We start from the raw sequence: 15,984 nt of genomic DNA on the forward strand, positions 1-15,984 counted from the left end.
TCAGCTCACTTAACCTAGCGGCTGTTTAATTTTTCTTGTAGTCACTGTTTTGTTAGTGTGCATTTTCTCTACAACATTAGACGTTTGTGGAAGACCATTGGCAACATTTACCACGCTTGGAATCGCTTCAAACGAATTTAGAAGTTGTCACAGACTGAGAGAGGATCAAATCTGGTTATAGTTAACGGCGAATCGGTTAAAATAAGGGAGCTATTTTTGTATTTAGTAGAGATTGTTTGAATTTGCATATAAATTACAGGAATGCGTTGTAGCTTCAAATTATATTAAGTGTTTTGGAAAGTTACCAAGTGAGTGTTTTGGTTTGTGAAGAGTTATGTTAGTTGAATGAACCTAGTGCTTATTGCGTATGATTGCCTGTAGCAAGGGGGATCATTAGACGATATTTAAGGTAGACGAAAAGCTTTGCTGCAATTATTGAACTGCTGTGAGTCCGCAGATAGCCGTGAGCTTTCGGAAAACGTTCATAAATCGGTTAATCGGAAAGTTTTCCTATTTTTTACGGAAAACATTACATCGATATTGGGTCATTTCGTGTTCTACTTATGTTTGAATAAGATCTGTTATTTTTGATTGAAGTTGATTGTTATTTGTTATTTTTAAACTCGTTATGTCGTGAGCTCATTGATAGTTTTCGATTCTCTGTGCCTTAGGTTACTTGATTAAGTTGATTAAATTGTGTATGTATGTATGAATGTACTGAGTATTTTGGCCCCAATACTGAAGTGCACATGAAAGGTCTCTGGGTTATATAAGGGAAGTAGACTGTCAAATTTGAGCCCATATCACTTCCTTTCTACAGCTCACTTATCACTGTAGTGTTGGTTGAAATTGTGTCCTAATTGTGTCTTTCAAAAGCGGATTTCTCTTTTTACTTCATTAACATTTAGTTTAATTTGCCCGAGTGGTCGTTTTGGTTGCGATGCATTCTAATGTCTAAAAGGATATTGTCTCCAAGCAATAAAGGGAAAATTCCTATTTATTTTTTGCCCGCTTAAGGCTTAATTGCTGTTCTTATTTTTGTCCTCATTTTGGAGCCATTGGATTTCTTGAATCTCTTCAGCCAAGCAATTTGCTTTAATAATTTTGCCCTCATTTTAGTTGAAACTTATAAATCTGTATAATTGTTTCATATTGCCTGACCAATTTAGATTTAAATTTTTATCGAGACATTCATGTTTAAATGATTTGTGTTATTACAAACTTGGTGATTCTTCTATTATAATAAGAAATCAAACTTATCAGAATATTGATAGTCGCAATTTAGTGTGTGGTATTATGTAGCAGGATTAAAGACATGAGACACAGAAGACAAAAGGTGTGGCTTTGGTAATACTGCCCTTCATATGTAAACTTTCCTTGGTCTGTTCTGCTTGAACAAGTTTGCGATAATGTGATTTGATCGGCTTCACAAGTCACTGCTTTGATTCATCGCAAGAGTGAGCGAAGTGCCTCTCTCAAACGAGTTAAATTGATCGGCTAACTTATTAGCTTATTACCAGTATATTGCTAGTACTAAACCACCACTGCAGCTTTCGCCGCAAACCACCTTCGAAGTTATTGTTATCAAATGTTTAGATCACTCTGTTTCTTACATCGTGAACATATTAAATGTATTGTGCGAACAAGGTGCTCTACTTGGAAAAGTTGAACTCTTAGAGTGAAAAAATAACCTTGACTCTGCTGGAAAATTGTCCTGTCAAGCTTTGAAAGTTTTACAACAGCCTAATTTTTTGACCTCGTTGAATTCTACTGCATGAAATTTGAGTGAAATGTCGCCTAGAGCTTGAAGTTTGATTTAAATTTGCTTCCGCTTATCCGTTCTTTAGAAGAAAACCTGTCCAATTTACAATGGTATATAAACGCAAAAGACGGAGCCATACTTTAATTTCTTTCAGTGCCAAGCATGAACATTCCAGTAGTAACCAAGTTTTGTCATATTCTCCAAAATCTCCCCGCAGAAAGGGGAGATCCAGCAGTTTATCAAGGAAACCAGGCCTAGCCCCTCTCTCAATATGGAAAGGAGGAGCAAAGACCCAATCCCCAGATAATGATTCGGATGACGATGTCTGGAACCCTTCAAGGAGTCGCAGACGTCGATCAACAAGTAAACCACCTTCTGGTGCACCTATATCAACTGTGTATACCCTTAACATTGATGATTACGGTGAATTAACCAACAGTACACATCCAGAAAACGACGACGAATTCCAAACAACTCGAAAACGTTCAGCCACACACCATTCTTGGCATAATATCAACCAAAGTTTTAGGTCCTCTCCACGCTTATCCCTTAAGGAGATCAAAACAGTATTTGATCAAGTCAATAGCACACAAACTAGCATGTCAGAACCGAAATCAGCACCACCACCAGTTGCTCACGCTGAGGACACGACCGATTTTGAGGACGCGATATCGGATATGGACATAATAACGGGAGCTCCAATAGCAGCTACCGAGGATGACGTAACAGTGACAAGCAACGCTGTCAAAGCGAATGAGACCACAAATGGGACCGCTTCTTCCCAATCAACTGTAGTCGGAAAGGCGAGTGTCAATGATGATGGAGAGTTGGAATCTGACGATACAGAAGCTCCGTCTTTCAGCGCAGATGACCTTGACAATGCAGTTGTTCTAAACGATTCCAACAATCAAGATGAAGGTTAGATATGCAATGCACAAAATAATGGCGAGTATATGAATTTTAGGCTGAGGATAATGTTTTTGAGGAATTGGATAAAATTTTGGTGGTTCGTTTCGCGAAAGACTTGGTTTTTACGAAATTTAAGGAGCTCTAGTTTTGCAAGAAGTTAAATGACAAAGAGTGTAATTTCCTACGGATTAATTGCTCTCAAACGAAGTTTGTAACAATTACCTTAGTCCTGTGGTCCCTTTTTAATGCGATTATCCCACTTGACCAATTTCTTGTCTGACCCTTTTTTCTTTTCGTCCGTAAAAACGTGATAAACAGGTAACGGCCGACGACATTAAGGGCTCTTAGAGCCCTTCGGCTTACTAGACTCTAAGTATGTAGTCCACCGAAACTGTTTTGGATTTGGAGACATAAGTTCATGGTTCGAAGGTGATTCTCTTTGAGTTTGCCCCCCCCCCTTCACCAATACCAAACTTTTGAAGCAGTTTGAAGAATATTTAACAAGGGACAACAGGAGTGATAACTTTTCGTCACATGAGACCAAAAAATTTAAATCCTTCAAAACCTGATGGCAGAATTTTGGCAAAATAACTTTTGAGATCAAGATTTTTTGGCAAAATTTACTCAATAGAGACAACAATTGCAGTAAGCAAACGCCTATGTTTGCTGAACTCTTCAAGGGATAGTATTTTGAACTTTTTCCAAGTTTCGACCATAAAACTAATTCGGTTTATCTGCATAACAACTTTCCTGTAAAACCTGGTTGATATAGCTAAACCAATGTCAATTTATTTTCGTACTTTTTGGTTTTAAACCTTTTTAAGGTTTATAAATTGAAGGTATAACGAGAAAAAAAGGAATATAGTCTGGAGGTGTGATATTGGAACAGAAACAATAAATTAGTGTGTAATAAAACTGTTTTCGTTTAATAGGATATAATTCATTTTTAACACAATGCCTAAACTCCATAGTAAACTTAGCTTGTGTTGTAAACGAACGTTTAGGAGAAATACTTGAAGACTTCCCATTTTTAACAGAATTTTTGCATTGAAACGGCGAGTCAATATTGTATCCTTTTAGTTACAAAACGATTTGTCTATTGTAGTTAATGTCAAGAAAATTAAAGGAAGTCCAGAGGTGTTGCTAGTATTGAACTCAAACGATTGAGAAGCTATTATCATTAGTTATTGAAGAGAAATGAATAACTAGATGAGCCTGATTTCGACTTCTCGATCCGTTGTTTGTTTCATTATTTCGACAACGTTAATGAATTAAGTGCTAGTGATTCGCTTTTGGTGTTCTCAAAATCAATTTACATACAAATTACTGGTGCCATTTACTAAAATTTGTGCTCATATGCATTAAGAAGGTACATTGGAGAATACTTTCGTTTTCTAATCGTGCGATGAAAAGTGTAATTTGGAGAAATTGTTTCTATCTTCATCTCTCTTTAAATTCTTGTTCGATGCCACCCGTATTTACCTTATGAAGAATCATTTGTTTCCTTCAACTTTTTCTCCTAAGTATTCGTATCAGGCAGTTATTGTAAAAGTTCATTACCGCAAAGCTGTTAATAGTCAAATAATTGGCAAAAAAACGATTTTGAGTTTTTTTAACTTTTGTTCAAAATTGCATCAATTGGTCATTTATACAGTGATTAATCTTGCTAACAAAATGGAAACCCTCAAACGCAAAAATGAGATACGTATCTGAGGAACAAATTTTTTGTTTGATTTTGACATGCTAGAGCATTATGTCTGGTCGAAATTCACCATTCTCCTTTTTACTCATACAACTCAGAAACTTTAAAATGGAAGTTACACGAGACTGGTCACAGCATTGATCAAAGAATAACAAAGTTTAACGTTTAAAATGATTTGTTTAAAAACGGCTAACTCGGAAAAGACGTTTACACTTTTTGAAAACAAATTCAAAGTCATGAAAGCCATTTGCTATAGAAATCGTTCAATGGCTTTATTTATACCTTCATACAAAATTGTTGAGACTTGCCATTATCCAGAATATCATACGACTACAAAATAAAACAAATCAGGCAAAATCAAAAAGTAGGTTCAATTTTGCCAAAGCGGTGTCGAAGCCTGTAAAATCACACTCTATTAATTAAAAATATTGAATATGATCAATTGCGCCTTCTTTGAACGGCTCTAACGTGATGTGCGATTATCATTAATGAGCCATTAATGTGATGGTTGGACAAGACAGCAAAAACCTCAAAATTAGGAAATTGTCAAAAAAATTTGAAAAAAAAATTATTTTCAAAAATTGTATGAAATCTCGCCGTATCAGCGCGAAAAACCATTATTTCGATTGAAAAAGCAATGAAGACTACATTATAATTTACGTGAAATAAAGGCGACGTCTTTTTTTGCTGAGACTACGCTAAGAAGGTGGCAGAAATAAATATGAAAGTGGCAAAACTCAAAAAAACATTTTTTACAAAAATTTAAAAAGCGTATGATTAAACAAACATGAGATTTCAAAAAACTAATGGTGAATACATGAACTTTTTACTGCTTTGGAAGGCAATTGACGTTTATGAGACTAAATCAAGAGAAATTTGGGTTCTGTTCAAGTTTCGTTAACAAAAACATTTGTGTGTCAACTGAAAGCAATAGATTCTGTCGTTAATAGCTCTTTCGATACTGTATTAGCCATTTCAGTTTTTAGATTCAGTTATTAGACTGCAAAAAAACTTAAATGCTGGCAAATCTTAAAAATTCGGTAAAAGTTTAGAAAAACATATTGTCAGAGCTGTAAAAACCATGAGTTTTACTCAAACAACAACATTTTTTATTGGATTTTATTTTAAATGAACATCAATAGGACCTCTTATTGAAATTTTGAATGAAAAGAGACTTGCCTGTAATTGGGATGAACAAATGCAAACAATATTTTAAAGAGAGTCCCAAAATACAATCGGAACCATTTTTCGTAAAAAGCGACGATGGGACCAAAACTGCCGTTGCTATCGCTGCCCGGCTGTCCAAAAACCTAATTGTTCTAAAACATTGAATATTGAATTTTTGGCAATCAAAAATAATGTTAAATCAAAAGTCATTTATGCCTTTTTTGTAATTATGGGTTGAAATTAGCGAAAGACCGCAAAGACGTTATTTCTGGAAAAGTATTCGCGGAACCGGGGGTATAATCAAATAATATTTGAGTAAAGAAAGATTTTGTCACCAGTTTTTTTGTCTGCACTACCGGTCCAAGTGGACAAAGTTGATGAAATAAGCAGATTTGATGTCATTTTTTGTGAAATGATAAAATGCTGAGTTTTCAATAATTTATCTGGGAATGAAGCCAAAACCATTCATCAACTCCCGTCTATCGTTAAACGTAAAACCAATGAGACTATCGTCAACAATTTTACCATATTTTATAGCAAAAATTTTCAAATTTGAGCAACAATTACGAAAATTGTGAACAAAACAACTGAAGTTAGGCTAACGTTTACAAAACTTAAAACATCCATAACTCTTCTGAGATATCAAAATTTCAAGAAAAATCTGTTCAGTTTAAAATTCTACGCTTGACAAGCTTTCCAATGAGACTACTGACAACCCTTAGGATGGATATATCGATCGGCGAAAATTGACAGAACAAAAAAACCAGTTGATTATATAGTTCCTCCCCACTAAAGTGGGTCGGAACAATCAATTGCTGGCGTATTGTTTATCGATAAAATACCAATCAAAATAGAGTCAAAATTGTAATTTTTTTTTTAAAAAAATTATATAGTCAATTTTCCAGACCGTTATTTGTCCAGACTGTTGTGTAGGGGTAAAATGGCAGCATAATGTTCTTCGCAATCAGATGATCAATTTTTACTTTGGTAATGTTTTGCCAACTTTCTGGTACGGCATTATTGCTTACAGTTGTTGCAATTTTACGTCTCTGCGTCCCGTCTTTATAATACACAAATAAAGTTTATTCATTTTAGAAAAAGAACAAGTTGACGAAAAGAACAACAAAAACTGAAAAGTATTAAAAAACTTTGAAAACGTATATATTCGCAATATACTGACTGAATTGAGTAACATCATTCATTCAATCCTCAATTAGAAACTTATGAGCCCGTTGAGCATTTTAGGGCTACATGAAGAATAAGAAACAGGCAAAAACAGCAAATCCAAAAAAATGAGCTACAAAAAAGTCGAGGCCATTGAAAATAAACTCTTCAGTTAAAACTTCTATTTTCAATTTATTTTTTAACAGCAATGGAATTCTTTTTAACAATATGGCCCAAAGGAAAACAATAAATACGGTAAGTTATGCCTCGATGGGAATACAAGGATGTTTGTCATTCATAAGTCATCAATGAGACATCACAATAAGTCTTATGACTATGAAAACAACAAATACAGGCAAAAACGAAAAATTCATTAGAAAAGTGCTCAAGAAGAAAGTGTTGAAGCCAATTGAAAAGTAAGATCTTTTATGAAAACTTCATATATTATGCATTCAATATCTTCTCTAAGCCAATGTGAACTATCAATATTTGTTTAATTTGCTAAGATTTCAAAGGGAACCAAAATTACGAAAAATATCCATAAATTGATTTAAAAATTATAAGTAGTGGCATTGAAGTAATAAAACAAATAGTTAGAAGATAAAACTGCCAAGCATATTAATTTTGGTTGTAGTAAAAAGGAAGGGGTTCCTTTAATTACGGAAACTCACTTACAGTTAATGAAAATAAGTTTAAGATCGGTTGATGTTCAAAAAACTTGCGAAAACTTACTTAATAATTACGAAAACTCAGAGTCGAAGTCAAAAAACATGAGCGATTCTCTGAAAACGTTTTTTTTATGTTCATTGGGCATCATTTGACTGTCAATGAGATTTTTCTTTAACGGAACCTCGATATGAAAAGTGACTAGTCTCCAAGTGACTAAAAATATATGACAAGTTTTAAAAAACAGTTTTCGAATTGAATTCGATTTTTTTGATAGTAAACTTCCTATGAGACCAGAACTAGCCTTTTCGTCTATTGGCAAAAAATTGTTTAATTTTGTAGAGTGAAATGTAAATTTGAATTAGTATTTTTATAGAAAAAATCTTAATTTGAACAAAAATTACGCTAAAAGTGAACAAAATGATGCCAAATATCCCGTGTTCACACAAAACTTTAAACCTCGATAACTCCTCGAAAAATACGAAATTCAAAAAATCTTTTTTATTCCATAATCTTCGCTGGACGAGATTTTTACTGATACCACTCACATTTCTCTACGATGTATATATCGATCGGCCAAAATTGACTGAACTAAAAAAACCCATTTGACTTTATATATTAAGAACTATGATGAATTGTTTGTCCAGTGTTGATATCAATTTACGAGCTTCATTTTTTTGAAGTTTTGATATTTAATGACTGATTAATGAATAGCCTTTATAGTGAGCAGTTCTATGAGAAAATGTTTGAGTGCGACTGAAAATCAGCTGAGCTAAGAAGATGATACATCTTTCTGTCATAATTTAAAAGCTCCTAATCCAAAATGGTGACCTCGTGAACATTGTCGATAATATTTGATGATCGCTATATCCTTGACCTGAAGGGCAAACTGAAAAGCCGATTTGTTTTAGTTTTGTATCTGTCCGCTTAATCTGATGGAGCATTGTAATATGCATCATCGTTCAAGAAATGACTTTTTTGTATTCGATTAGGTTGTTATTGGACCTTCCTTTAGGAGCTTACTATGCACGCACAAGGATTTTGCCAACTAACGTTTTTAGTCCATTGCTTGCAACCAAAGCAAGGAAATTGCAACGAAAGATGCAATTTTAATTATGACTTGTTGTTTTTGAATGGTATATTGTTTATTTGGTTTACCAGGAGAATCGTCTTAATTAAATTCCTCCTAATTAAATTCAAATATGTACACGATGTTCGAGGTGCTATGCAGGGCGTATAGACGCTATTTAAATGGTATTGAATTCTGGCGATTTGTTTGGTGTTGGATCCTGCTGTGTGATTGTTGGAGAACTACTTTACTGGCACCAATTGATTAGTTTGTGGGTTAGAGCCAGACAATTCTGACTCAGGCACTGAAAGTAGTTCTCTAATTTGTTTAAAGAAAATCCAGGTCAGCAATGAGCTTTCACTCCTTGAATAACAAGTTTATGCGATTTCCAAAAAGAGTGGAACTATTCGAAATATGAGTGATTTAGAAAAGTACTATAAATCATGTATTTAGGTGGCCTACAGAACGCATAGATCAGTACGCAGAATATTATGTGTACATAACATTTTTAAACTGTTGTGTTCGTGCGGTAGAGAATAAAAGAACAATAGTGACAACATGAATCAATGCTCACGTTCATTGGTGTCGCAGAAGAGAGAGGGTAACTTTTCGTGGATCATCTACTCAACTACTTTTGTCTTAATAGTCCCTCTGTTTGCGTAATAAGTCAGAAGTAATTGAAGAAGTTTGAAACCATGATTGATTTTAAATGAATAAAATAAGTATTTTTCTCTTTGAGGTAGTATCAATGCTCCTATTTTAGAAGACAGAACTGAACCCCCTGAAGGCAGTAGTGATGACGAAGGAACTTTGGGACCCAACTCTTCTCAGGGTTCGATTGAATCCCTAACGAAAGATGATGATGATGACGATGGCCAGCACTCAGTTGCCTCAACTATGATCGCTTCTCCGGGAGCTGCTGACGCGTTGAACAGCTTGACGTCGCCTGTGAGGTTTTCTCTACCTCCAGAGGAAGAATCTTCCGCACTACTCATTGTAAGTTCTGTGTAAAATTTGGGTATTCGGACTGTGAATGAATCAAAATATGAAATCTATCATCACTTATTGTTGATCTATTCTTGTTATTCTTGCAGATCCTCTAAATTGTATTCATATTGGCGTGGTTTTTTAAGGCACGCCCTATTTGAATTCAGCACGCTATACGAATGTTATTGGCCACGTAAGTTGTACACAGTGTGTTGTAATAGCTTTGGTTTTGCGACTGATGAAACGCCTGAGGAAGAGCCTAATAGGTATCTAAATGCCAATAGATGAGATGAAAAAGGGAAAGGATAATTGGTCTTCTCACTTGTGGCCGATTGGTATATTTTATGTAAATTGTGAGTTATAAAAAAATGTCAAGTTTTTCTTTGCGACGTTTTTTTTTATTAACTTTCGTATCCTTTTTGGTATTTTCGATGCGATGTTGACCATTTTGGCAATTAATTTCGACAACCCTCCCCCCACCCATACAAACACGCACGACGCATATGCATGCACCTACACCTACTTCTAGAAGCAACAATAATTTAAACAGATCCTTAGTCAAAAAATAACATCTCAGCATTTACTAAAAAATAAGTTTGTTTTGGTCTGTTTCTTTTTAATTGCTCTTAAACAAAGTTTGTAGCAATTATATTAGTCCTGTCGGTCTTTTTATGCGATTTTTCGCTTGACCAATTTTTTGTCTGGCGCTTTTGACTTTTCGTCCTCAAAACGGGATAAACAGGTAGAGGCCAGCGGGCATTAAGTGCTCTTAGAGCCTTTCAGCTCTGTTTCAGCTCAAACTGTTTTGGAGACTTATACTTATGGTGTGAAGGGCGGTTCTTAGAGGTTAAAGACACCCCCACTGGTGACCCCCACTATTGTTCCAACCCCCCCCCCCCCCCACAGCACTGTTGCCCCCCGACCCCCCGTTGTTGCCCACCCCTCCCCCTCCCCCTCCGTCCCCATCCCTTGGTGCAACCCCCCCCCCCTCGTGGCTACTGACGAACAACCGATGGCTAAAAAACGCAATTTTATGCTAATTTTCATTAATTTTTTTTCAAGCTATTTTCAAGGAACCTTCCCAAGGTTTTTTTAATAGCTTACTGCATAGTTTTTAGTGGTAGTGGAATGGTTTCAACATTTAACATCACGAATTTTAGCATTTTTTTTGACAAAACGTGCTAATTTTCTGAATTTTTTGTCATTTATTTTTAATTATTCACGTCTTTCCAGACGCAGGGGCCAGAAAACGTCCTTAAGAGTTTGATAATAAATAACTGAAAAAAATTTATTTGCCATGGAATAGCTTTCAATTTTTTAATACGACAAATTTTAGCAATTTTTTGATAAAACTTATTTTAAAAATTTTTGTCGGTTTTAAGGTTTACCAAGCCTCGAGAGCCGATGAACCTCCTCTAGGGTTGACAATAGGTTACTGTATATTTTCTAAATTTAACGGAATGTTTTTCAAGATTTCAACACCACGAATTTCAGCTTTCTTTTTTTACGTTTATTGTCATTGTAGGTTTTTCAGACGCAAGGGCCAGAAAAGTTCCTAAGGTGTTTGATAATAAGTTACTGACGAACTTTTATTGGCCAAAAAATAGTTTTTCAACTTTTTAATGTCACAAATTTTAGCAATTTTTTAAAAACTTGCTTTTTTCAAGTTTTCTGAAAGTTTGTTTTTTACAATTTTACAGCCTCCAGAGCCAAGGAACCTCCTCTAGGGTTTGGATATAGGTTACTGTGTAATTTCTAAAGGTAATAGAATGTTCTACAAGATGTTAACGTTACGAATGTTAGCGTTTTTTTGAAAATTTTTGCCATTTTTTTCTTTCACTTTTGACTATTATAGTCATTTTTCGGGTTTTTTGAGCCTCAAGGGTTAGAAAAGCTCCGTTAGAGTTTGATAATAAGTTAGTGGATTTTTTTTTGGCCATGGATTAGTTTTCAACTTTTATTATCACAAGTTTTAGCGTTTTTTTATGCAACTTGCAATTTTTTTTCAAGTCTTTTGAATTTTTTTGGCGTTTTTTAGGTTTATCCAGACTCAAGAGCCAGATAACTTCCTCTAGGATTTGATTATAGTTTACTGCATAGCTTCTAGATGTAATTGAACGTTTTTCAAGATTTTAATATCAGCTATTTTTAAAAAAATAATTTCATTTTTTCAAGTTTTTTGAATTTTCTTGAATTTTTCATCATTTTTTCCCGCAGCTGGGTCAAGGCTTCATGAAAAGCTGTCGCATAGTTTCTAGATTCTCGGAATTGTTATCAATATTTTAATGACTCCAGTTGTAGCAATTTTTTGATAAAATTTGATTTTTTTCAAATTTTAAGAAAAATATTATCATTTTCCAAGTTTATGGATCTTTATGAGCCAGTGAAACTATTTAAAGCTTGAAATAGGGATACCAGATAGTGTCTCGAGACAATGAAATGGTTTTGAAGATTTTAATATCTTGAATTTTAGCAGGATTTTGTTTAAATTTGCGATTGTTTTCAAAGTTTTTGAATGTTTTTGTCCTTTTCTGAGTTTAACGATCATTACTGGCCAACGAAGCTTTTCAAGTCCTGCAGATGGGTACTTGACATAACTCCAGAGACAAAAAAATAGTTTTCAACATTTTCACTGCAAATTCGTGAAGCTCTTTTAAATTTGCAATATTTTGCATATTTTTAAAATATCAGTTTTTCATTTGATTTATTTACTGACAAGGCTAGAAAACTAAAAGTTGCAGAGTCGAATCAAGCTAAAGCTAGCCTCACTGAACCGTGTCTAGCTACTGACAAAGGCAACTGCTCGTCGATCGTTTGAGAGCAATTCGCACGACGTTAGTCGCTTATGTTACTATCTTTTTGAAACTGCAGATCTACAAAGCTATTGCGACTACTTTCTGGCAATCTGTCAGCTAAGTCTTTATTTTTCGCAAACTTTTTCTCTTATAAGTGCCCATTATAGATTTTCGTAGAGCAATATGTTTTTGATCAAACCAAAGCTGAAAATTTTTATATAACATGGGAATCGAAAAGCTTTCGAGACAATTGTCTTTTTTTAAAGAAGAGAAAAGTATTTGGTTTCCTTTTCTTTGAAAAATTGAATTTTAAAACTATAGTTTTGCCTCATAATAAGTTTTTTCTGATTTGATTTGATGGAGACCGTATCCAATTGATGCTGTGACACTTCTTATGTACTACAGAAAACAATTTTCTAGAGAAGAAGAACAAAAAATGACAGTTTTGTTCCTGCGTTGGTGGCTTCACTGGCATCTCGAACAAACTCTTTTGCGTGAAAATTAGGTCTTTCATATCATAGACTTTTTGATTCAAGCGCATACATATGGATCATGTTATAAAATTTTTGATTTAAGAAATAAACATCAAGGTTTCTTATTTTTTAAAAAAGAAAATGTCTTTTTTTAAAGAAAATACTCTCTGGGCACCTACTGTAAACATCAAACCCATATCACATATTTCAAAATGCGTACAGAATTGACCAAATGTGGGATATTTGAGATAGGAACAACAGAAAACTATGTGGTGAGAAAGAAGCAACATTAATTTTTCAATTCTATTTTTGTTGGTTGGTCCTGATGCTTCAGGTCAGTTTAGAATTTAATCACTTTGTTGGCTTCATTTTTTAACATGCAATTTTAGAAAACATAAATTTTAAAATAAGGTGGAGCTATTACTACTATTTTGTTGCCTTAAATAGATAAACTCGACAACAGAGTACAAAATTTTTGCTAGAATTTGCAACGCTTCCTCATAATAACCCTCTGACATTTTGTGTTAATTCGAAATAAAACTGCTGTTTTTTGAAAAACTTTCATTTGCCTCATAGTACGAGAACTAGGACCTGAACATTTATAGAAGACCTGCTGTTTAGTGAAGTAAATTGCCTTGATAAATAACGTAAAAGTTTTTCAACAAAAAATATTTAAAAAGTTTGCCCTGGTCGTTAACGGTCCATTCCCATTGGCCGATTCATCCAGCTATGTTTGTTTTTCTATGTATGACATGGTCAATTGAGACCTGCTGCCTTATCCGTTGGCCGCAGATTGTTTTGTATTGTATAAACAGCTTTTATATCTGCAGACGCAAAGTATGCTATGGAAAGTAGTGCATTTTGGAAGAGTAGCCGAGAGTTTGCTTACGACTGGAGGTTTGTAATTTTTCTGTTAAATTACTTTCGTCGTGTTGCATTCATGTTGAGCCTGTGAGTAGGTGGTTGAATACAAACTGTCAACTTGGGTTTTTCTGGGTTCTATTTAAACTGCTTCTTCTCTTCAGCATCTGTGTTTTCTGCATATTCTGGAGTAATTAGTTGATTAATAAATGTGCGTGAAAGGTAATTTGCTAATGTACTCAGAGGGCGATAAAAATTGTCTCTGAACAGTTGTAAGCAGCGGTTGTTTGTTATTGTTGGACAACCAGCAATTGCCTGGTATATAATCGAAGTATGTTATTAACTGATGAAGTGAACTCTTCATGACAACTACAAACAATGTAAGTGGATTAGGAACAACAGCTGTCAAAAGATGCCATTGACCTAGAATGCCATCTGAGTTGTTATCGACTGCTTGTTGCAGTGAAATTGTATTTTCACCAAGTTGTGACGTATGTTTTGGTATCGTTAGGAATGTAGCATTTTGTGTCATCTATATGCTCTCTTGTGACTTAATTTTCTGGCATTTATTTCCCAATTAGTTATTGCGCCAATCAATCTAGGATTGTTGGCTCTTTATTTGAGTTTCCTTTTTTAAATGTTGATAATCCGATGTATGGCTTACCAGGAGAAACGACGATCGAAGACGCACTTCAAACCGGTGAATGCCGATGATGACAAATCCAATGACTCAAACGCTGAAGACTCTTCCATGAGTGAATCTTCGGGCGCTGGGGATGCTGGGAACAGTGAGACCTTTTCTGGTGCTGAGAGTGAATTGGCAGCCACTACTGATAACTACTTCACAGCTGCTGAAGACAAAGATGGCTATACCACATCGGCCAGTCGCAGAACCAACCCCTTCTTCAGGTTAACTATGGTCTTTTTCTTAAAATGCTCCAATCATCTCGAACCCCTTAAAAGACAGTTCCAAGAAAATTGTTATCTTCGTGGATGCCCCCATTGAGCTGAGCGTGCTTGGTGCATTTGATAATGTTAACAAAAATTATCCTGAGAAAAGTTGTTTCAATTGCAAAATTTGTGAACTTTTTTTTTGCTACAAGTAAATTAAAATTATAACCATACGCTTAAATATACCTGAAACAAAAAATATTTCAAATCATTCAAACAAAATAATATAATAAACATCAACAATTTTCTTAAAGAATCACATTATAAAATTTTCTTTCGATTGTTTTCTTCCTAAAAATAAAAATAACTTTTAAAAGCTCCTACGTTACTATTCAAAGGAATTTTTTCATGTTGTGAGAGCAAAAAATCATTCATTCCAAATCAAAAATTCATTCCAAAGCTGGTTTTGGCATTTTGTCTAATTTTGAATTGTTTTGCTCGAGTATTTTGATGAAGACTCAGATACCCTTGAAAATTTTCAGATTTTTCTGGCCTAGCGATATCATAATGAAATTTGATTAGCGGCAGTTTTTGCTATTATTAGCTCAGCTGGCAGGGTATTTGTCTGGATTAGCAGATCTCTCGCTTTGTCACACTTTTTGCGTATAAAGCACACCTTTATACCCCAGTTAATCTGTCGGTTAAGACGTTTTAGGTTTTTTGCAGATAAATTTTAAAAAAGATTGCCGAAAATGATAAGTGTGAAAGCACAAGTGATTTTAAAAGAAGAATGCGCACTTTCAGGGGAACTTGAGGTCTTATAAGGTAAATTGATCTTATAGCATTCTCTGCGAATTGGATTAACTTTTCCGTTGTGCTTTTATTAGATGAGAAATCGTTCACATATTAAAGAAAAATGAGTGGTCCTAAAACAGTTCCTTGTGGCACACCGTGATTCAAAATTTCACAATCAGAGAATACACCATTAAGTTTTTACCTTTTGTCTGCGGTTGGCAGGAAATGAAAACAGTAATTCTTTCGCTTCCTGGGAAAAACCATACATTTCAATTTTTTAGGGAAATGTTATGCGAAATGAAATTAAACGCTTTAGCAAGGTCTAGAAAAATAGCAACAGTTTCTTTGCTTTGATCTAAATTAGCCGAAACTGTTTCAACCAATTCGAGAACTGCATCTGTTGCAGACTTTTTTTCTGAAATCCGAATTGCTCTTTGTTTATACTTTTTTGCTTATCAATGAACTCCATCATCTGAGTCAGAAGGAGGCGCTCAAAAATTTTCGCAAAACTCGGAGTTACAGAAATTGGTCGCTAATTTGTGCTATCTAGTTTATCACCTTATTTGAAAATTGGTGTTACATAGGCTAGTTTCATTTTAGTCGGGAAAACTTTCTCCTTAATGCACTCATTTAAGGCGAACTGTAGTTGTACGCCTATAGCTAATTTGCAATGCGCCTCCCTTAGTCTCCTATTAACTAAGTTTCGTAAGCGCTTAAATTCTCTGTACGTCTCGCTGTGAGGA

General features: G+C 34.6%; 1 protein-coding gene across 2 annotated transcripts in view; it reads left to right on the forward strand.

The window, feature by feature from the left end:
* The first annotated feature begins 593 nt into the window (after positions 1–593).
* Positions 594–15,984, forward strand: part of LOC142336065 (uncharacterized) — a 72,156-nt gene continuing 56,765 nt past the window's right edge. Inside the window, exons 1-3 of one of the 2 annotated variants that reach the window (XM_075384568.1) lie at positions 594–2,680; positions 9,203–9,435; positions 14,223–14,464. In XM_075384568.1, coding sequence (XP_075240683.1) covers positions 1,870–2,680; positions 9,203–9,435; positions 14,223–14,464 — 1,286 coding nt within the window. In that variant the 5' untranslated portion in view covers positions 594–1,869. The remainder of the gene's footprint in view (positions 2,681–9,202; positions 9,436–14,222; positions 14,465–15,984) is intronic. The other variant, XM_075384569.1, reaches the window with a different exon arrangement.

This window comes from Convolutriloba macropyga, chromosome 3 (genome assembly GCF_964194025.1).
Source record: "Convolutriloba macropyga chromosome 3, txConMacr16.3, whole genome shotgun sequence".
Taxonomy (NCBI): Eukaryota; Metazoa; Xenacoelomorpha; order Acoela; family Convolutidae; genus Convolutriloba; species Convolutriloba macropyga.